A 22818-nucleotide genomic window follows, 5' to 3' on the forward strand; every position below is an offset into this window, starting at 1 on the left:
TTGTATCATATGAAAAGACCAGATTACCCTTCTGACGTTATCATATTTAAACGGCAATTAACGATTTGGTGGTCGGCTGATACATTTTGTCAACTTAAGGTGGACGATTGATATACCCTCAAAGTGTTGTAGTATTTTTGATAATGGAGTACACTAAGGGTATACAAATGATAATTTCCCATAATAAAATCTCATAATCTAAATAAAGAAACCAAAATAAACAGCACCCAAAGCCAATATCTAAAAAAAAAGATAAAATCATAAAATTAATAGGAAAAATAGAAAAATAACCTAATGTTGAAAAATGATAAGGAAAGAAGTAACACTTTTAAATCGATCACAGGGCAGAACTATGCGAGCTATTATGTTTGGTTTGTCTCATTGCAGGCTTCGAAACAGTATATTAGATACCTAAAACGGATCCCTGTAACCTTAGTTATTACCTCTAGAAAATAATCTGCTCATCTTACGCAACAATCCTACATTAGCCAGCCCAGTTTGGGATTGTGATGACTGTTGAAAATGTGATTAAAAAAAAGTGTTAAAATGATGGGCAGTTGAGCCACCATCTTTGAATTCAAAGACGGTGGGTGGCTGAGCCGGCCACCATCATTGAACAAGGAAAATGGGTGGGTGCCACCCATGCAAAGAAGAAAAAGAGGAAGAAAAGGAAGCCAAAATTTGGCTATAAATAGAGGGGTTCTCCCCGTCATTTAGGTATCCAAGTTTTGGCAAGAAATTGAGAAAGAGAAATATTTTTAAGCACGTAGTTATATTGAAGGAGTATTTGACTCCTCAATATGGGTATTACGGGTTTGCTTTGTTAGGGAATATTTGTAAGAATCATGTATTTGGGGCTTGGGTGAGAGAAAATTATTTATGAGAAAGTGGTTGTAAAAATTTTTCACATAGTGAATATTTTTCCTCTGATTATCTTTTGACAACGGCCGTGGTTTTTCTCCGTATTTGGAGTTTTCCACATAAATCTTGTGTTATGTGATTGGTGTATTCTCCATTTAATTTTTCTGTTAATTTGTTGCTTGATAAATTGCTTGAAGTGATCTTGGAGGAAGCTCAATTTCCTAACAATGACTTGTGAAATAAACCGCTTCTATAAAGCGAATGAATAATCTACTTATTAAAATAGTAGCTTGGTGTTTAATAAAGTGTGTTGTTATAGTTGCTTTGAGTTTGAAAAAAAATTACATGTGTTTGATAGATTTTATTGCGAATGTGATGTTTTGTTATATAATGACCGAAATAATCATAATTTAATTTTTTTATTTATAGATTAGGATGCATGAAAAATAAGATGTAATTGTTTCTTTGTTCAAACACTAAGGGCGTGTTTGGCAGCCCTCATTATATAGTATTAGGACTCCTCATAGCATTAAATACTTAGAATAGGGTTTGGCTACAATGCCGGGGGCATTGTAGCCGGCACCATGCCGGGCTCTCAAAAAGAGAGCCCGGCTGTCTTTGGCTGCCAAAGACTTGGTGCAGCCAGTTAACAAACTGGTTGCACTATATTTTTTTAAAAAAAATATATAGAAAATACAATATAAAAATTAAAAAATTAAAAAAAGTCAAAATATTTTTTTATAATATAATTAATAGCAAAAGATAAATAAATTAAATAATATAATACAAACCCTATAATACAATATAATATAATGAAATAAAATGGCAAAAAATAAAGAAATTGAAAATGAAAAAATAAGTATTTCAGGTTTAACGTCAGTTGTTGCATGTTTGACATCTCGATTGCATGTTTGACATAAGATGTTGCATGGCTTAAATAAAGCCAAAATAAAGAATATTCCCGAATATTCTCGTCCGTTTCATGTTTGACGTCGAAGTTGCGAACTTTACGTGATAAGTTGCATATTTCACGTGAAGTGTTGCAAGTTTTATATTTAACGTCCGTTGTTGCATGTCGGACGTCACGGTTGCATGTTTGACATAAGCTGTTGCATGTGTTGAATAAAGCCAAAAAAAAGAATATTCCCGAGTATTCTTGTCTATTTCATGTTTGACGTCGAAGTTGCGAACTTTACGTGATAAGTTGCATATTTCGCGTGAAGTGTTGTAAGTTTCATGTTTAACGTCCGTTGTTGCATGTCGGACGTCACGGTTGCATGTTTGACGTAAGCTGTTGCAAGTGTTGAATAAAGTCAAAATAAAGAATATTCTAGAATATTCTCATCCGTTTCATGTTTGACGTCGAAGTTGCGAAATTTACGTGATAAATTACATATTTCTCGTCAAGTATTGCAAGTTTCATGTTTAAAGTCAGTTGTTGCATGTTCGACGGATGGAGTTCATATTTGACGTAAGGTGTTGCATGTTTTGAATAAAGCCAAAATAAAGGATATTCCCGAGTATTCTCGTCCGTTTCATGTTTGACGTCGAAGTTGCGAACTTTACGTGATAAGTTGCATATTTCGCGTGAAGTGTTGTAAGTTTCATGTTTAACGTCAGTTGTTGCATGTTCGACGGATGGAGTTAATATTTGACGTAAGGTGTTGCAAGTGTTGAATAAAGCCAAAATAAAGAATATTCCCGAATATTCTCGTCCGTTTCATGTTTGACGTCGAAATTGCGAAATTTACGTGATAAGTTACATATTTCTCGTCAAGTATTGCAAGTTTCATGTTTAACGTCAGTTGTTGCATGTTCGACGGATGGAGTTCATATTTGACATAAGGTGTTGCATGTTTTGAATAGAGCCAAAATAAAGAATACTCTCAAATATTCTCATCCGTTTCATGTTTGACGTCGAAGTTGCAAACTTTACATAATAAGTTGTCTATTCCGCGTGAGGTGTTGCAAGTTTCATGTTTAACGTCAGATGTTGCATGTTCGACGGTTGGATTTCATGTTTGACGTACGATGTTGCATGTTTTGAATACAACCAAAATAAAAAATATTCCTGAGTATTCTCGTCCGTTTCATGTTTGACGTCGATATTGCAAACTTTACGTGATAAGTTGCATATTCCGCGTGAGGTGTTGCAAGTTTCATGTTTAACGTCAGTTGTTGCATGTTCGACTGTTGGATTTCATGTTTGACGTACGATGTTGCATGTTTTGAATAAAGTCAAAATAAAAAATATTCCCAAATATTCTCATCAGTTTCATGTTTGACGTCGAAGTTGCAAACTTTACGTGATAAGTTGCATATTCCGCGTGAGGTGTTGCAAGTTTCATGTTTAACGTTAGTTGTTGCATGTGTGACGGGAGGATTTCATGTTTGACGTACGATGTTGCATGTTTTGGATAAAGCCAAAATAAAGAATATTCTCGAATATTCTCTCCCGTTTCATGTTTAACGTCCATGTTGCCAACTTTACGTGATAAGTTACATATTTCGCATGAAGTGTTGCAAGTTTCATATTTAACTTCTGTTGTTGCATGTTCGACGGTTGGATTTCATGTTTGACGTACGATGTTGCATGTTTTGAATAAAGCCAAAATAAAGAATATTCCTGAATATTCTCGTTCGTTTCATGTTTGACGTCAAAGTTGCATAATTTACGTGATAAATTGCATATTTAACGTGACTTGTTGCGGGTTTCATGTTTTACGTCTATTGTTGCATGTTGGACGTCGCGGTTGCATGTTTGACATTAGATGTTGCATGTCTTGAATCAAGCCAAAATAAAGAATATTTCTGAATATTCTCGCTTGTTTTATATTTGACATCAAAGTTGCATACTTTACGTGATAAGTTGCATACTTTACGTGATAAGTTGCATGTTTGACGTAAAATATGGTAGGGTAGGTTTATATAAAAAAAACTAATTATAAAATGAGAGTGCATTTCAAAATTCCTTGACAAATCAAGTGATAATTTATAACTAGACTTATTTTTTTTCAAATTTTTTATTATTAATTAAGTTTAATTAAGCCAATCTATTAAGAAACAAATGAAAATATATTAAAATTAAATTAAATTTAACTTTTACCCAATAAATATATTTAGGAATATATCTAATTAAACTGGTACACAAATTACAAATGTTTTCATGAAATTACACACATAAGTTTAATAGTCTAACTATTTTTTACATGATTGATAAAATGATGGCTTTGGAAAGAACTTGTGATTTGAAAAGAAAAATCTAGTTAATTATAATAAAATTACATATCTAATCCAACATTTTTTCCTTATTTTAGTCAGATAATAGTTTTGAAAATAATTTGATAATTCAAGTGATAATGTCTATTCTTATTTGTTGTATAATATTTTTTTAGGTGCATTTCATTTCATTTTTATTTTTTTAGAGAATCTAATCATGGTGGATATTTTAAATTACTAAGTCATGAAAATTTTGAATTCAATTGAAATTTACAATCTTTTATGAATGAAAATATACAGCAAGACAAAAAAATTGAGAGATAAAAAGAAAATGTGGTAGAAAGAAAAGGCAACATCAATATGATCATTTTCTAAGAAAAATTAAGGCAAAATCTTCCAAGTGATATGGTCAATTTCAATAAAATTACAACTTACTAGAGTAAATCCATCTACTAAACATCCAAAGTTCACAACATAATATTTGAATATCACCAATAACATCCTCAATCCGATGAGTTGAGCATTGGAGGATTTATGTTAGGAAAATCTCCGACATCCCTTGACTAGTTGTTATGAACGCAAGCATCCTTGGAGAAAGAGCTTGAGGTCCCAAGAGCCTATTCGATAAGAAAGATAGAAGTACAAACCGACTCCCCAACAACTACTAATTTAAGTGTTGGCGTGGTTGTCTAGTCGCTTCACAGCTCGACGAGAATTCAACATCAACAAATATTTTAGAACCTAGTGTATCTTCAATCATTTTGGATTAAATTGTATGGCACTTTTTTCTTTTCTTCTCTTTTTTTGTGAAAACAAATTTTAATACACTTATTTTAAAAGAAATTTGTTAATGAAAAACAAAATAATGACAATGAAGAGCACTCATTTATAAAAATAAGCTACAAATAGAAAAACAAAATTCATATAAGTAGAATCTCCCAAAAAATAAAAGCATTGTCGAATTGAGTTACAAACTAATAATAATTTCATCAAAGTTTGTAAACCAAAGATTGTCCTAATATCAAAAAGTTTCCAATAAAACACTTATGCCAGATAATTTATAGAACCTAGTAATATCCAACTGAATTCTCCCCTGCAAATAATTAAAATTTTCAAGTTAGTCAATAAGAAAAAACAGCCATCAATCATAATAAGAAGCAACAACAAATTACACTAAAAAAAGGTAGAAAAAAGCACCAAAACAACAAATATAAACAAGAAACAACAATTAAAAAAAAACCCAAAAATGGCATAAAAAGATGCTCAAAGCAGCAATAAATTTATAAAAAAATACCCTAAAATAGCAGTGAAAAGTGCTTTAAAAAGCATTAAAAAATCCAAAAACAATAGTAACACATGCCTAGAAACAGTAGAAAAAAACCCCCTAAAATAGCAAGAAAACTCCCTAAAACTAGAAAAAAAATCTAGCAGCAAAATCTTCCATTGCCAGATAAAGCTATGAAAGAAAAGAAATAAAATTCATAAAGAGTCAAAGCTAACATACTGACCACTTGCTAGAAATTAAGCTGTAAATCCCAAATTTTTACACAAATTAGTATCTGAAACAAGATTGGTTTGATATATGATAGTCAAGTAAAATACCTATAAAGTAGTACAAATTCAGCAAACCTAATGGCTTCACTCCACTCATTTTCTTAAGACTCTAGTGATGAGAAGCCGCCAATAGAATGATAAATTGAGGTTTGACAGGAAGCACACAAACTAAACAAGATACATAACAACTTTGTTATCCATGTTACACCCTAGAACCATTTCTAGGGATATTTGTTAGAATAGCCACCATAACAGTTGATGAACAACATAAAACAGAGACAACAACAAAACCAACAACCTGCAAAGTGCCAATTCTTCCATAATTAAATCAGATACACAATAGAAATAATTTACTATTAAAATCCCAAATTCATTTTATCTTCTTCCTGCATTTTCTCATCAATCAAACATAAAAGAGAGCTCCTATCGACACATGCAAACAGTACCCACCATCTTGTCACATTCAAACACAACCCAAGATCACAAAAGTTAATTTTTCAGATTTAGTTAACCAAAGAAAATATACCATCAACTGGATCACCTTATAAATCAAATACAATTCCACGATATTACCAACCTCCCAAAAAAAAAGGCACAAACTTTAAAATGAAAACAACAAGACCATGAAAAATAAGCAAAAATGGGTATTTAAATCAAACATGATAGAATGCAACAAAAGCAAAAAAGCTTTCGATAGAAGCCAGAGCCAGATGGGGTACAAGCAAGCTAGGAGGTACCAATTAAAGATGCTTCATTCAAGAACAGAAACTCTACCAGAATGATAAAAGTAGAAAAAATGAAACAATAAACAGAAAATTGGGTGAAAGCTACAACAATAGTTTCAATCACTTAACAGTACCAGCAAACTTATAGTAAACTTTAAGAACTAGATGTTTAAGCCACAGATAACGGGGATGTACCCATGAGGATAAAGACACAAGCGTGAGACCAGCAAACAGTCGAATGAAAAAGGAGGCAACGACGGTAGCGACAGAAACAGCTGGATCGGAAGCGAACAACTCAAGATGAAAGCAACAAGTTAATGGATTGGATTGTGTGCGCGAGATGTGGCTTCGATTTTATTTGATTAGTCAAGAAATCGAAGAGAGAAATTAGAGAGAAATTTGTGATTTCTTAGAGAGAGGCAAGAAATTGAGAGAGATTGGGCGCGGTTGAAACACATAAATTATAAAAATATAAATTTTGCAGCCTTTGGGAACTGGTTGCTTCGGTTGCCCTTTTTTTGTTTTTTTTTTTATTTCTTTTCAATGTCAGCCGTTGGATTCATTTTACTTGAATCCAACGGCTGCGTTTACAAGCCGGCACGATGCCGGGCCTCAATGCCCGGTATTGTAGCTTTAGCCCTTAGAATATCATATTTGGTGACTATTCCTCACTGTATTTTAATGTGGTCAAAAGAAGCTTGTAATGCGGTCAAACCCGCATAAAATAAACCCGTGTGAGAGTCGGGTTTACGCGGGTTTGTAATTGTTTTGAGACAAAAAAATTCGCTTTCATTTTCGTTCTCCTTGTCTGTGTAGTGGCTCGCCTGCACCTCCACACATCCACTCCACAAATCTCAACTCCACACCACCACTGCCTCAAACACCACCAGCTCCATGTGATCTGCCTTTATACCGCCACTGTCTCACGATACCACCGTGACACCACCAGCTCCATTGTCTTCCCGATCTACCTCCGCAACGTGCGAGACCACTGCGCGGCATGCCTTCGCGACACTCCACCACCATGCTCCACTGCCTTCATCATGCCGTCGTGCCTTCGTCATTTTTGAAACTGTGAGGGTCTTATCTTTGTGTTAGTATGTTAGATCATGCATGCTTTTTTTGTGCTTGGTTTGATTATTATTCTTTTAAAGAAAAAAGGATCATTTGTTGTTTTTGTGATTTACTTAGTTTCTAATATATCTTCAGTTAAGAAAATAGAATGGAGTCTTCTTGTTGCCTTTAAATTAAATTGGTATTTTGTTTGATTATGTTATTGTGAGGCTTTGATTGAGATTTTGTTACTTTATGTTGTGAATGGATGAGTTTATAGATCTATGCCCGACAATTGTTTGATGAATTGTCTAAAAGAAAAAGAATTTGGTGCTTTGCTTCACTAATTGTGGCCTAGAAATTATTACCACATGTAGAAGTATTTCCAATCCGTAGTTGACTTTACATTAAGAAAAAATTATCCTAATTGTTTGGCTAAAGTATTTTTGTGGGTGGATTTTTGGCAAATGTAGCTTCAGCCTTCATGTGTAAACCAAATAAATAAATAAATAAAATCTCGCAGGATTGTACTTCATTAATGCAATACCAAGGCACAAGATGAAGCGTTATTGTCTGTGAATGGTTATTTTTGGAATGAAACAGGTGGCTTGTAAAATTTGCAATTATTCTTGACAACTAGTACTTTCGATTCTGGATTTGCAAATTAATAGTAATAAACATCATGTAATGGTAGAGAAATTAATATTGAAAAAGGAACTTGAAAATCATTAAGATGAAATCTTATGAATTTACTTTAGTTCTTGAAAGGAAGTATTGAGGCAAAACAGAATTAAAGAACAGAGCTATTCTGGAGCCATTAAATTTAGAAAAGAACCAAAAAAAAATTAAGTTAATGATTAGAAGAAACAACGATATGATATAAAGGAATTTGAAATTATATTGATAAGAAACCAAACTTATCTTTTTACGTTATGACCTTGTGCAGTGTCACCATGGGTAACTTTTTTAGCATATGTATGGCTTCCATTGCTGACTTTGCTGTCATGATTTTGCCTCAGTATTTTGTTTTACTACTGTTTTGATTCTTGACTTATTCTGCTTTTGGTCATATCTGTATGGCTCGATATTGCATTTTCTCATCTTTGAGGATGCCTTCTTGCTTGACAACAAACTTTTTCTGCTTCTATTACTCGAATCTATCTCGTTCAAGGATCTAATGGCAAAAAATTTAAGACCTCTATATTTAGTTTTTTTAAGTACTAATAAATATTATTTTATAAATATATAATATAAATTAATCACAAAAAATTAATACAGTACAGTGCAACACCAAACATAGTATAACTAAAAATTAATACAGTACAGTGCAGCACCAAACATTGTACAACATTGTTATAATACAGTGCTAATGCAATACAACATAATATAATACACCAGTATAAAAATAATGCAATACAGCATAATACAATACAGTGTGTCAAACGCACCCTAAGGTTATAATAGGAACTTAAAAAAGGTGTGATGTCTTATTTGATACCTATTTATAAATAGCAACTGGACATACTTTGAAAAGTTATTGTAAAAAAAAGAAGAAACTTATGAAATAAGTGGCTTTTAAAAAATTTATCTAACACTATTTAATACTATAAGAGAGCTCTATATATATTAAATTCTTTTAGGTAAATTAAATTTTGCCCCTTTGATTTTGAGGTCTGGCTACATCACCGATTGAAGCTTGTGATTTTTTTATTTACTAGTGCATGAAATCTTTAATTTTGTTAATATATTAGTGGCATCAATGAATTATTCTCTCTTTCTCTCTATATATATATATGAGAAAGGTGATCAGGTCTGCGACTATATATCAAACTCCTAGATTTTTTTAATCTTAATCTTCAATGAATTATTACTATAAGAGAACTGATCAAGTGCGTGGCTATATATCAAACTCCGAAATTTTTGGTATTGTACGCAGTTATGATCTTAATCTTTGGCTAAGGGTATGATTGGGATTGCATTAGCTTGGTAAATAATCTATCCTCATATAAATTCTCCAATAATTAACTTTGCAAATAATTTGATGAGATGTTTGGTAAAATTGGATTATAAGGAAATCAATTATTAAATAATTTACTTAACATGTTTGTCGTATTAATAAAAAAATTGTGTTGTGTGCAAATTATCAAGATGGACAAGTTTTCTTGTATAGTAATATATAATGATAATTATTACGATTTATTTATATTAATATATCAAATATTAGTGGTGGTGACGCTATTTGTTTGCCGTTTCATGGCTGTAATTATTTTAGAGGTGTGCGTGAGCAACCGCCATTTCTCTGTTATTGACATTATACGTTTTGGAGTTTGATAGCAGAGGTATTGTCGCATAATGAAGACTTTAGCTAGATGCAGACGACGGCGCCGAAGACATCGCCGGACGCCAGCAATAATCTAGTTGTTTCTTTTTTTTTTGTCTTATTTAAATGTAAACATAAATATCTTATTAGTGTTAGGGTGTATTCGAAATTGTATTGTTAAAATGAGGAAAATTTTGGTATTATGCTTTACAAAATCAAATTCTATAAAAACCCGAATTTCCAAATCTACTTTCTCATGTTTTTAATGATTAGTACAAAGATAAATTATTTAAAAATTCTCTTTCTTAATTGAAATTAACTTTTCAAGGAGGCAATATGGACTTTGCGTCGTAGGTAAGTTAAAGGCCCTTAATCGGTTAATCCCACGATGTTCATGATGAAACCTTTCTATTCAAAATAAATTCTTCAGTTCGATTTTTCAAGCTGGCGAGATGGAATATTTGCTAATACATAAGTTTGGGAAACTCTGGATTCAAATCTTTCGGCTCAATTTTTAAGATCCAGTTAAGTGTTTTTTATTATAACATATTTGTGATTAACATTTATTTTTGTAATTTAAAGCCAACTAAACGACGCGCTGTTATTTCTACAATTGCTACAAATTTGGGAGTGTCCCAGCCTTCACCTCCCTTGAGAAGCCTTCTTCTTCTTCAAACCTTACTTATCGTAGGATGCTTCCAGAGATATTTACTCCTCAAATTGCAATTGAATTGATTATGGTGTTCATCATTCTTAATGGACTCATAATGGTTTTTTTAACGGTTTCGTCGTGTATTGAATTTTAAAAAGCTGGGAGAATTGTAATTAAAATTGAACTTTAGAAAGTTGCAAAAGTGTAATTGAAATGTACAAGTCAATTCTAACCACTCATCTTTCTAAATACCCTATGTTGTTAGATACTTAATACACCTTGTGTGCCGGAATGGAGTAGATTTTTAGCAGATACGATTAGTTAAATAAAATTGGATTGAATCATATTTAATTTAGTACTATCTTTTGTTTGGCATTTTAGAGAATTGGAATAGATCGTAAACATAATAGTATCATCAAATTTATTTAAATTTAATTGTGAACTATGTAAATATTATTCTCATAATACTAAACTTTTATGTATATATAAATTTAAAGAAATATAATTTTCTGCAATTAATAGGTTCAATTGCAATGAATTACATGCCGTTTATCCCAATTACCCCTTAAATAAAACTTGACCTCGTTCGAATGTGTTTTATATATCCTTATTGTCCTACAAATGTTATAAATATGAGTATTGATTTGGCAAATGATTTCCTTACAGATTTCAATATATTTATCCTTAATATGAGGAATGATATCTGTCTGATTCATTAAATGTTGGTTCTCGCATTTTTAGGTTTTATTAAGCTAATTTGACAACGTGAATCCATAACACTAACAAGCCAACGTATGTCACCTGATAAATTTTAGTCTAAACTTTTTCTATCAAATGAACGCCAGCAAATTAATTTCACAAGTAATATTTATCTAATTAAAGGAATACTATTAACACATAACTGTCACTGCATTGATTTGCATTTTTTTTTCCCTTTTTGGGTTTTTGCGGCCGCGGGAACTGGCAGGAAAATTCACAGATGCCAGCTTCCTAAACCAATGCAACGTAAATAGACTAATATTATTTTTTTTATTTTGGTTTTGACCACGAGGTATCCTGGGGAGGACCCTAACTGTGGGAGGCACCTTTAAGCCCGTATCACAACCCAGATTAGAAGTCCCTGCTCGAACCGAGAGGCACAGGTTCTCCCAACAAAGGCGACTTCCCTGCGACTCGAACTGGGGAGCAAACCCAATCAAGCCACTTAAGGGGACTCCATTGCCAGTGGAGCGAACACTTTGTTGGTAAATAGACTAATATTATTAGGTTTCTATATGCAAGCAAATTAATTAAAATTACAAGTCATTTTGCAAGAAACAAGTTACCATTACCAGCATCATTAGCTAGCTGCATGCAATAGAGTGAAAGAACTTTAACCTGATGGAACCATCAGTTAAAGTATGATGATTTAATGTGCAAAGCAACTGCATATTAATGGGACCAACACAATTCACGGTAAGAATGGGTAGCCAATTATCCAGTGTTCACATCTTCAAAATCTAGTTTAATTCGATGAACTTCAATAAACACATTTTACAAACATGATAGAAGAACTCAAAATAACAAGGTCTACTTTGAATGGCGTAAATATACACTCATCTAACAGTGGGTAATAATGCTCCTCTTCCCAAGGTTTCTTCCTTTTTTTTTTCCTAAGTGAAACATCCACGGCCTAAGCCGAAAGAAAGAGCATGTAAATGTGAATAAAATTGGTGGCACTAATTTTTATATATTATTTCATTATGAAATAAGAGAGGTGGTCAATTTTCACCATATTTCTCTCTTAATTATTTTAATTCATTGTTCTTAGATTCTTTGTAAGCCATCTATGGTATAGGAGTTCTTGTAAATATTAATTTTTATTATATAATAATGTAAAGAACCCAAAAAAACAAAGAAAAGTTGATGGCGGCAAGGAGAAGAAGAAACGGCAGCCTCTCTAGAATTGGCAGCGAAAAGCATGAAGGGATGGAGGGTTTCTTTTGAATTTTTTCATTAGACGCCCTATTGTCTCACTAATTTATGTTTTCTGGCAAGGCTTGAAATTTTATTTCATTTAAGTCCAACAGTATACGTTGGTGGCGGCTGGAAGAAAAATAAGTGATTTAGGGTTTTGGGTTTATACCCCATGGCACCCTACAATTTCACTATTTTATAGTTCAACCTAAGTTGCTAGCCCACACGTCAAGTGCAGATCAAACTTGAGTCATAACTTGGAAGATCATTGGTGACAGATCGTTATCTAACAAGATTAGTGGTGACGGTTCGTAATCTAACGGGAGTGGTGGTAACGGATCCTGATCTAAGAGCCTAGATTACTTCAGCAAAAAAGCAAAGGTACGATTTCTAGATTATGATAATTTTATATATTGTATGAGAATTGCGATCCGAATATTTCCGCTGCAAAATATTTTTAAACCAATAATTGGCATCAGAACGATCTCATATTAATATATAGAGTTATTATATGAAATCAAACTCTTGTATTATGTGTATAAAATTGGTGGCACTAATTTTTATATATTATTTCATTATGTGAATGTATATAATTATTGAGCATATTAAATGTTGTCTCAATTCATGGTTAGTTATTTCTTTGTATTAATTTTATGGATTTGTAACAAAAGAGGTGGTCAATTTTCACCATGTTTCTCTCTTGATTATTTTAATTCATTGTTCTTAGATTCTTTGCAAGCCATCTATGGTATAGGAGTTCTTGTAAATATTAATTTTTATTATATAATAATGTAAAGAACCCAAAAAAACAAAGAAAAGTTGATGGCGGCAAGGAGAAGAAGAAACGGCAGCCTCTCTAGAATTGGCAGCGAAAAGCATGAAGGGATGGAGGGTTTCTTTTGAATTTTTTCATTAGACGCCCTATTGTCTCACTAATTTATGTTTTTTGGCAAGCTTGAAATTTTATTTTATTTAAGTCCAACAGTATATGTTGGTGGCGGCTGGAAGAAAAATAATTGATTTAGGGTTTTGGGTTTATACCCCATGGCACCCTACAATTTCACTATTTTACAGTTCAGCCTAAGTATTTTGGGTTTTGGGCAGAAAAAATCAAATTTATTTATATTGGATCCAAGCCCATTATTGACTATGAATTGGATAATATAAATATAAATTTGATAAGCCCAATTGTTATTATTTGTCCAGATTTATTTATATTGGTCACAAGCCCATTTAAGGGATTTCAAAATTGAGTTATATAAATGAAAATTTAGTAGATCAATAATAAAATTTATTTGGCTCAAAATTTTTTAAAGATAAATTTGTGTTTATTTTATTAAACTAATTGGGTTTGGATTTTTTTTTAAAAAAACAGGTATTTAAAAAAATAAGAGCCAATATAATTTTTTTTTTGAAAGGTGCCCAAATTTAAATTTAAAAATTGAACCAGAGATAAATTTTAAAAGCCCAAAAGCCCTCAAGGCAATAGTTATGTACAAGAGCAAGTACAAGGAAGAGAAAAAAGGATGATGGATGTTGAGTTAAAGCCCAATAGATATTAGGCTTGTAGATTAAGTCAATTTTTTCCTTAGGAAAATCATGAATTGAGATTGTTTAATTGCTTTAAATTTATATGCTATGTTTGGTTGATAACATGCTATGATAACATGTCATATAGAATAGGAAGTGTCACTCTATGTATCATAATACATGACATCTATAGATTATGAATCTAAAAATATATTGTTTGACATTTGCATGTGCTTAATAATATTAGATTTCATCTAGATAATATTATTGTATGAAGCATGCAATTAAAATATAGGATATAATTTGTATATTGGAAAAACTAACTTTAAAATATTGAGTAGGAGAGGAAAAATTCAAGATAATTTTTCCCACGGGCTCCATTATTAGTTCAATAATAAAATTATATATATACCTCGACTTTATGATACGGTGATGCTCTCTACGAAGGGTATATATATTAGACATTTTATTTGATGAACTTCTTTACAGATAAAGTCGAAATATTTTTCAATCTGTTGATCACCCTAACGGTGGCGGCATGGTATGGAAGATACGTAGATTGAAACAATAGTTATACACTCAACTCAAATTTGTTATTAACCTTCCCAACGAAGCTCTGTTAACAAATTGAGGCCCAAAATGATAACGATAATTATTTATTATGTCTCTACATGAAAGTAAATAATCCAATGGATGATTGGGTCTAGTAAGTGTAGACATGATTTCCCCAATGGATAGCTTGCCAAAGCAGTACTGGATTATCGTTACAATAAAATAAAATGCATTTATGGTTTTTTTTGCATTTTAGATTATTTATTGTGAACATTATTTGTTTCAAAGTATTTATGCATGTCTATTTTATTTTTTCAGAAAATGTCTTCCATCAACTCATTATTCATTATCCTTGTTAAAAATGAACTTACTGGCGAAATGTCCTTAGATTGGAAACGCAATCTATTTAATATTCTCACTGCTAAGGGCTGTAAATATGTGTTGACTCAGTCATTCCCTCCAGAACCAACGTTATACGATTATAGAAATCAGAGGGAGCCTTATGAGAAATTGTGCGAAGCTAACAAAATGGTTATGTGCTATATATTGGCTTCGATTTCTGTGGAATTGCGTAAGAAACATCAGAGCATGGAAACAACCACTGAAATAATGGCTAGTCTTCATAAGATGTTTGGGCAGAATATTCATTTTGCCAGAAAAGCAACATTAAAATGTATTACGGATACTAAGATGGAAGAGGGCATAAGAGTTCGTGATCATGTCCTCAAAATGATGGACTATTTAAATGAAGTAGAGATTCATGATGTTCAAATCGATGATAAAACAAAGATTAACATAGTGATTGAATCTTTGCCTGATACATTCAAAGAGTTTAAGGTCAGTTATATCTTAAACAATAAAGATATGACCTTAGTTAATTAATGCACGAACTACATGCTATAGAAGAATTTTATCATAGTAGGAAACTTTCTGAAAAAGGATTCTCTTGAAGGCCTAAGTCGAAAGACAAGAATAATCAAGACAGAGTTGGGATGAGAAAATTGTCCATTAAAAGAGATGGCAAGCCAAAAGGCAAGTGTTATAAATGTGGACAGAAGGGTCACTGGAAGAAAGATTATCCTAAGATTATTAAAATCAAGTATATGAAATCTTTAATCTTTCTAATTAGTTCAGATTTCTATTGATTCATACAATAGTGAATTATGAGATAACTAATCTTATTTATAATTCATTTATTTGGTTTTCAGGAAACTAAGAGATTAAGTGAACAAAGCTTCAAACAGCAGTTGAGGACATGCTAGTTTATATCAGTTGAAAAGATAGATCAATTTTACGAGACTTTAGTTTTGATATTTGTCTTTATTATTCCAAATATTAGAGGAATTTAATTTTGGTAGCTTGTTTTAATAAACAAGAGTACACTGTTATTTTTTTATCCTCTGTTTATTACTTATTTTGGTTCTTTATAATGACAATTTATATCATATAAGTTCATTGATATATTCAAAGTTAGATATAATGATAAAGAGTATATGCGTTTATCTAAGAAAAGAAATGTTTCTTCTAACCAATATCACCTTTGATATTTATGCTTAAGTCATACAAACTATAATAAGACTTTAAAAAAATGATTAATGATAGGCTTGTTGGCCTATTAAGATTAATCATTGTCACTCTATAAAATCTTATTTAGAAAAGTAATATGACAAGGATGCTCTTTTTGAGCCAAAAGCATAATATTATATTGGATGACTTAGCGCATACAAATGTATATGGATTAATCAGTTTACATGTTATAAGAGGTTATGAGTATTCTATGAATTTTATTGATGAATATTCATTTATTAATGTTTGTCTAAATGCATTATGATTCCATCGCTTTAGAAATTTAAAGAGTATAGGGTTGAGACAGAAAACAATTAGATAAGAACATAAAGAAACTACAATCTGATCGAAGTGGTGAATTTCTCTCAGGAGATTTCAGAGAGTATCTGGTTGAAAATAGGATTATATCTCAATTGACTGCCCTAGGACCATCACAACAAAATGGGGTAGCTAAAATGAGAAATAGAACTCTTTTGGATATGATGAGATCTATGCTTAGTTATTCGTCATTACCAATCTCTTTTTGGGGATTAATATTGGAAACTGCAGTTTATCTTTTCAACTTTGTTCCATCTAAGTCAGTGTCTAAAACCCAATAAAATTATGGTTAGGTCGCAAACCAAGTTTACGACATGTTTGTATTTGGAGATCACCAGCACATGTGCTGAAACCAAAGACAGACAAAATGAATTCACGTTCTGAGGTTTATATGTTTGTGAGGTATCTTGAAAGAAAAATGGGAGGTTTATTTTATAGTTCTCAAGATAGGAAAGTGATCGTGAGCACATATTTCACTTCCCTCGAGGAAGACTATATGAATAACTTCTAATCTAAATGTAAGGTAATACTTGAAGAACTGTCAGGTGATTAAGTTGATGCTCATATTTCAACACCTGTTATAGAACAAGAACAACAATAACTAGCTGATCAACACATGATTATCCCCGAACAACCATCAATTTTAGAATCTCGTCATAGTAGGAGGGTAACTAGGTTACCTACGAGATACATGTTATTAGGATAAACCTATACGGCTATCTCAGATAAACATGTACAAAATCACACTAGCTACAAAGAAGCTCTAATAGACAGAGATGTTGAACTTTAAAAAAAACTATAAATCAAGAAACGAAATCTATGTATTCCAATAAAGTCTGGGAACTTATAGAGGCACCAAATGAGGTAAAACATATAGGGTGTAAGAGCATCACCAAAAGGCTCTTTAAATAAGATTTTATTACTTATTTGAAGAGCCACATTAATATTTGAAGCTCCAAACAACACTCCAATTAAAATTCTTCAAATAAGAATTGATTCTCTCTCTTCAAATTTGGAGAGTTAATATCTCCCTCTTCAATTTGTATTTTATTACTTTTCATTGAAGAAAGAGAGAGAAGTGCTTTAATTGATATTGACTTTTCCTTTTAAAAAATAATTATTTGATTAAAATAATATTAATTTATTTTTATTTGAAGAGTCTTTTGGAGAATATCATATTTTTTTACCCTTTTATTTGCCACATAGGTAAGCAAATAGGTATTTGAAGAGTAAAATTTATAGAGGCTTTTGGAGATGCTCTAAGTGAATATACAAGAGAAAAAGAGGAGTAGATGAAAGGGTGAAAACATTTAAAGCAAGATTAGTAGCCAAAAGGGTTTACTCAGAAAGAGGGAATCGATTATGAGAAAACATTTTCTCTGGTTGTTATGCTTAAATCCATTAGGATTTTGCTCTCCATTATTGCAGTGCTAGATTATAAAATTTGGCAAATTGATGTCAAGACTGCTTTTCTTAACAAGCATCTTGAAGAAGACATCTACATGTAGCAACCAGATAGATTCATACAAAAACACCAAGAACACATGGTATGTAAGTTGCAGAGATCCATTTATGGATTGAAGCAAGCATCCCGGTCATGGAACATCAGATTTGATCAAGCGATTAAATCGTTTGGATTCATTCAGAATATTGATGAACCATGTGTGTACAAGAAAATTCAGGGAAAATCTGTAGCCTTCCTAGTTCTTTATATAGATGATATTCTCCTTATTGGAAATGATATAGGAGTATTGACTACAATAAAGAGTTGGTTAACAAAATAATTTGATATGAAAAATCTAGGAGAGGCAAGTTATATTCTTGGTATCAAATTACTATGAGATCGAAAGAATAAAACTTTAACCTTGTATCATTTGCTTGTATACTTAGTGGTTTCAATACAATAAATATTCAAATTTGACATATTGAGAGGAATACAATAAATATTCCAAATTTGTTTTTGGCAAGTTATTCCAAATACAATAAATATTCCAAAAGAATCTGCCAAAAACATATTTGGAACCACAAGAAACAAAAACATATTGAGAGGAAGTATCATCTTATAAGGGATATAGTGTAGAGAGGTGATGTGGAAGTTACTCAAATTGCGTCACAAGAAAACTTGATAGATCCTTTTACTGAAGCCATACCTGGGAAACTTTTTAACTTGCACTTATAATCTGTGGGCATGCGTGAGATGCCAAATATGCTTTGAGAGTTAGTGGGAGATTGTTCAGAAAATATACTTTTTAAAAACATGTGTTTATTTAATTGTAATAAATAATTTTTCTGATTAATATAACAAAAGAGGTATTTTATTCAAGTATCTTAGTTACATTAATATTTTGAGTAAAGTCCATTTAATCATATTATATGTATTTACGTGATCACCATATGAATTCACAGAAGACATAAATACAAGTTATCTTATGATTAAATAAATTAAGTTTGTAGTTGATAAATAAAGTTAGACACTTTATTTAGGTATAGACTGTAATAAATTCATTGAATGATTCGTCTTAATCATGTATGAATTTATTGATGTAGTACGACTACATTGAATTGGATCACATATGAGATTTAATTAACTTTGTAATAATTGTCAGACTTATTAAATCTCATAAGCATTGATTTTACTATAATCTTAATCTTCAGTTAGTTATAATTTCATGATTGTAATTATTATTCCATTTGAGTTACCAATTGACATGACACACACTTGTAGTCAAGATTACCCAGTATCTTGATAAGAGCAATTACAAATATTGAAGTTATAGATTAACAATATAGAATTTGTACAACGCATCTCTTGATGAGTTTTCGACACTTGATCATAAAATTCTTTGGCCAGATTGTGTCAACATATTTAGTATGTTGAAAATGATCATTAGAGAAAATCAGTAAGTATCAAGGAATAAGATGTAATTAAATTAATTGGACAGTTGAGATATCGATTTAATTAATGATGTGGTACAAAGGATTATGCAGTAAAGAAATCAATGTGGCATGGGTCGAATTATTATTCGAGAACACTATCCTAGATAACATACAATTATGGAGGTCAGTTCGAATCTTTTAGTGGAGTAGATTTGGAATTAAGTAATTGGGCTAGTTTAATGACAGACCTAATTATTGTAGTTACTATTATTTGTACTCATATAATCCCCAGATTAGCTCATTTAATTGACTGCGCCGCTACTAGATTAATAAACAAGATACAAACTAACTATTTTGGTTAAAAGCCTAAATATATTATTTAGTGGGAGACTCCATTTAATATGCTTGTGTGTAAGGAGTCTTGTGTTATTTTACAAGATGGGCCCTTATAACAAGAGCAAGTAACGCCACTTTTAGTTTTATTTTTTTTAATTTAAATCAAATTTGATTTAAGAGAATTAAAAATATATATAAATATGGAGCCTAGGGTTTCCACTAAATAGAGATATAAAGGGACTTGCTTTCTTTAAAAGGGGAGAGGAGCCACAATATACAGATTAGAGAAAAAGAGTTTTTCTCTCTAATTTTGAGAGAAATATTTTCTCTTGCTAGTTGCTTTTAGTAGTGATAAAGACGCCCACACGTCAAGTACATATCAAACTTGAGTCATAACCTGGAAGATCATTGGTGAGAGATCGTGATATAACAAGATTGGTGGTGACAGTTCGTGATCTAACGGGAGTGGTGGTAACGGATCGTGATCTGGGAGCGTTGATTACTTCAGCAAAAGTGTAAAGGTACGATTTTTAAATTATGGTAATTTTATATATTGTATGAGAATTGCGATCTAAATATTTCCGCTACAAAATATTTTTAAACCAACAATTAGCAACTTAATACACTTGGTACGTTGGAATGGATTGTAAAAATAATATTATCATCAAATTTATTTAAATTTAATTGTATCATTTTCAAGAGAAAGTATCATTTTTTTTTTATGCAACTAAGTTATCTAGAGACAAACCTTCTCTTGTGTTCTCACAGCTTTGGGGAAGCTTCAAAGGACAGCTTGGATTGTCCATTATGCTAATATACCTGCCTATAAATAGGAGGGTTGACCTCAACTGTGAGTAAAAGAACTACGATACTCGTGTTCCTTCCTGTAATAACGAAAGTGTCTTAATTAATTCAGTGCTTCTACTTCAACAAAATAAAAATAAATTCTTGATTGAAATACAACCAACTTTCATAATTTTCAATTCTAATTTTCTTATAAAAATGACGCCATGATTGGATGGCATTGTCCTTGTGTTGTGTCATTGATTTATCCATCTTTGTTTTTCCCAAAAACAATTTCCATGAAAGAGGATGTTTTGCTGCTCGTTAGTAAACGCTATTTAAGCACAAGACATGATTGAGATTTATGCAAAGTGTTGTGCAAATTTTAATGTACTCGCAAGCGCACGAATCTATTGTAGTATAGATCAATGGTGACGAGTGTCGATCCCACGAGGAGGTGGATTTTAATTGTGTGTAGAATTAATTTTGTAAATGGGTGATTGGATTTGTGGTGGAAATGATTTGGAATATCTAAAACTTAAATTAAAATGGCGAGAATAAATTCTAAAATTGGTATTGAAATGGTGACAATAAATTGAAGAGAATTCTATTGAAATGACGTACTTGGGTATCTGGATCCGTATCAACATGCATCATGGGCTAAATAATCCGTATTAATGCCAATTAAATCATAAGGGGGGAATCCACACCTCATGAACCACGCTCTAATCAATATGGTGCTAAGGGCTTATCGTGCCAAATAATAATAACCTTGTACTAGAGGGCCGGTGAAACCAAGGCGGTACTAGACAAGAATATTATTATTTGTCGACGAGAAGTCAAAACATCCACAAAAACTAGAGGGGAAGAGAAAATAAATTTACCAAATTAAGCCCATGACACATGTTGAGACTTCACCTTCAACCCAAGCTTGAAAGAAAATTAGCTACTCATAATTGAACTAAGGGCAAAATGGGAATTTATTAAAATACGAAGAAAATACAAGATAGAGAAGGAATTACAGAAAATGGATCCCAAAAATGGATTCAGAGATATCAAATTAGGGGGGAGAGGCCCCCTTTTTATAGATACATGGAGTAAATCATGGCCATCGGATTAAAAACAGTTTAGACGCTCAAGATTGCGCCACGTCATCAGTCAACAGTCCACGGTTTGACCACGCGGATGAACAGTAACACGGTTTGACCCGGATGAACAGTAACACGGTTTGGTTGAAAATAATCTTGTGTGATGTATGCACCGTACGTGAGATTTTTCGTCCACTGATATGCTGCCACGTCACCATCAACAGTATATAAGAATTTTAGTCCAACAGGATCGTGACACCTCATCAGTCAATGCCACGTCATCGGTCAATGCCACATCATCGGTCAATGCCACGTCATCGATCCGTCTATGTGAACAGTGTCTTGAACAGTAACGTAGACAGTACCGTACCCATGAATAGTACCGTACATGTGAATAGTGCCATTTTTCCTTTTATGCTCCTCCTAAGGTTTTCGACTGTCCTGAGTTCAAAAGTGATGTCCGTTTTGCCGTCTGATCTCTCCTTTATTGTGAAATGACTATAATGCCCCTAAAATACATAAATTACTTAATTAAAATAAAACACACGTAATTAAATCACAAGAATGTTAAATACATAAAAGTAAGAGTTGTTAGTAAGACTTGAAATGTAAAATGATGGTTTTCTTCTTTATAAATATACATTTTCTAACACTCAACACACCCCCGAACCAGCTTATTGCTAGTCCCTAGCAAATAAAGCGAAAACAAAATTCAAATTCAAAATAATATATTTTTTTTAATAAAAACACTCGTATTTATTCCATCAGATTAATGATATCAATCAAATAAACGTATAAGCATTATCTCCAGTCTAAAGCAACATCACACCCACATAAACCATCCACATGAATCAGCCCAGTAGACTTTGTTATAGCTACTTTTAAGAATGACATGTCAAACCCCAAAATCTTACTGAAAGTAGTGACACTCTCACAAAGAAATTAAAACCAATAAAAATAGTCACTCCAATGAATGGTAATTGAGAGAGAAAATAATAAAGAAGTGATATCACATGCTCTCACCAAGATGAAATAAATATGCCCTCAGCTTAGAAATAATACGATCTCAAGTCAAATAAAAATGCTAGTGAACCCAATTTATTTATCTTTTTTATTTATTTATTTATTTATTTTTATTATGCACCACTACATCTTTTTAGCCCATATAACTAGCTTCTACTTCGGACTATAGTTCCCTAAAATCAAGAAGGACTTTTATTAGGACGTAACGTAGGCTAGGGATATGGATAACAAAGAAAGGAAATAAGGAAAACAAAGTGTATGTTTGAGAAAAATGCAGATAATTTTTTTTTTTTGGAAGTTGCAAGGTGGATTTCACCTATTTTTATTCTTTTGAAACAACAACTTTTGTTTTTGTTTTTTTGTTTTTTTTTTGCTTTTATTTGGCATAACTTCACTGAACAAAAT

General features: G+C 31.9%; 3 protein-coding genes and 1 long non-coding RNA gene across 4 annotated transcripts in view; 3 read left to right on the forward strand and 1 right to left on the reverse strand.

Annotated features, from left to right (window-relative positions):
• The window catches only part of LOC127900225 (uncharacterized), a 77486-nt gene that overhangs the window by 36891 nt on the left and 17777 nt on the right, over positions 1–22818 (forward strand). The gene's annotated exons all lie outside the window — the stretch shown is intronic.
• The window catches only part of LOC127900224 (uncharacterized), a 59975-nt gene that overhangs the window by 19380 nt on the left and 17777 nt on the right, over positions 1–22818 (forward strand). The gene's annotated exons all lie outside the window — the stretch shown is intronic.
• On the reverse strand, positions 4418–7066 carry LOC102613209 (uncharacterized). Its single transcript, XR_008052228.1, has 2 exons — positions 6555–7066; positions 4418–5173 (listed from the first exon to the last, which is right to left on the reverse strand). It is a non-coding gene; the product is annotated as an uncharacterized LOC102613209 (long non-coding RNA).
• Positions 14801–15684, forward strand: LOC127901264 (uncharacterized). Its single transcript, XM_052438231.1, has 2 exons — positions 14801–15259; positions 15631–15684. Exons 1-2 carry the CDS (start codon positions 14801–14803, stop codon positions 15682–15684), a joined length of 513 nt encoding a protein of 170 aa, XP_052294191.1.

The sequence above is a fragment of the Citrus sinensis genome, chromosome 1 (assembly GCF_022201045.2).
Source record: "Citrus sinensis cultivar Valencia sweet orange chromosome 1, DVS_A1.0, whole genome shotgun sequence".
Classification (NCBI taxonomy): domain Eukaryota; kingdom Viridiplantae; phylum Streptophyta; class Magnoliopsida; order Sapindales; family Rutaceae; genus Citrus; species Citrus sinensis.

What these genes read in the sequence shown, in the direction of transcription:
- LOC127901264 (XM_052438231.1), top strand. Translation starts at nt 14,801, where the DNA reads ATGTCCTTAGATTGGAAACGCAATCTATTTAATATTCTCACTGCTAAG. An exon ending in ATACATTCAAAGAGTTTAAG is followed by an intron (nt 15,260 to 15,630) that starts GTCAGTTATATC and finishes TTTGGTTTTCAG; the next exon opens with GAAACTAAGAGATTAAGTGA.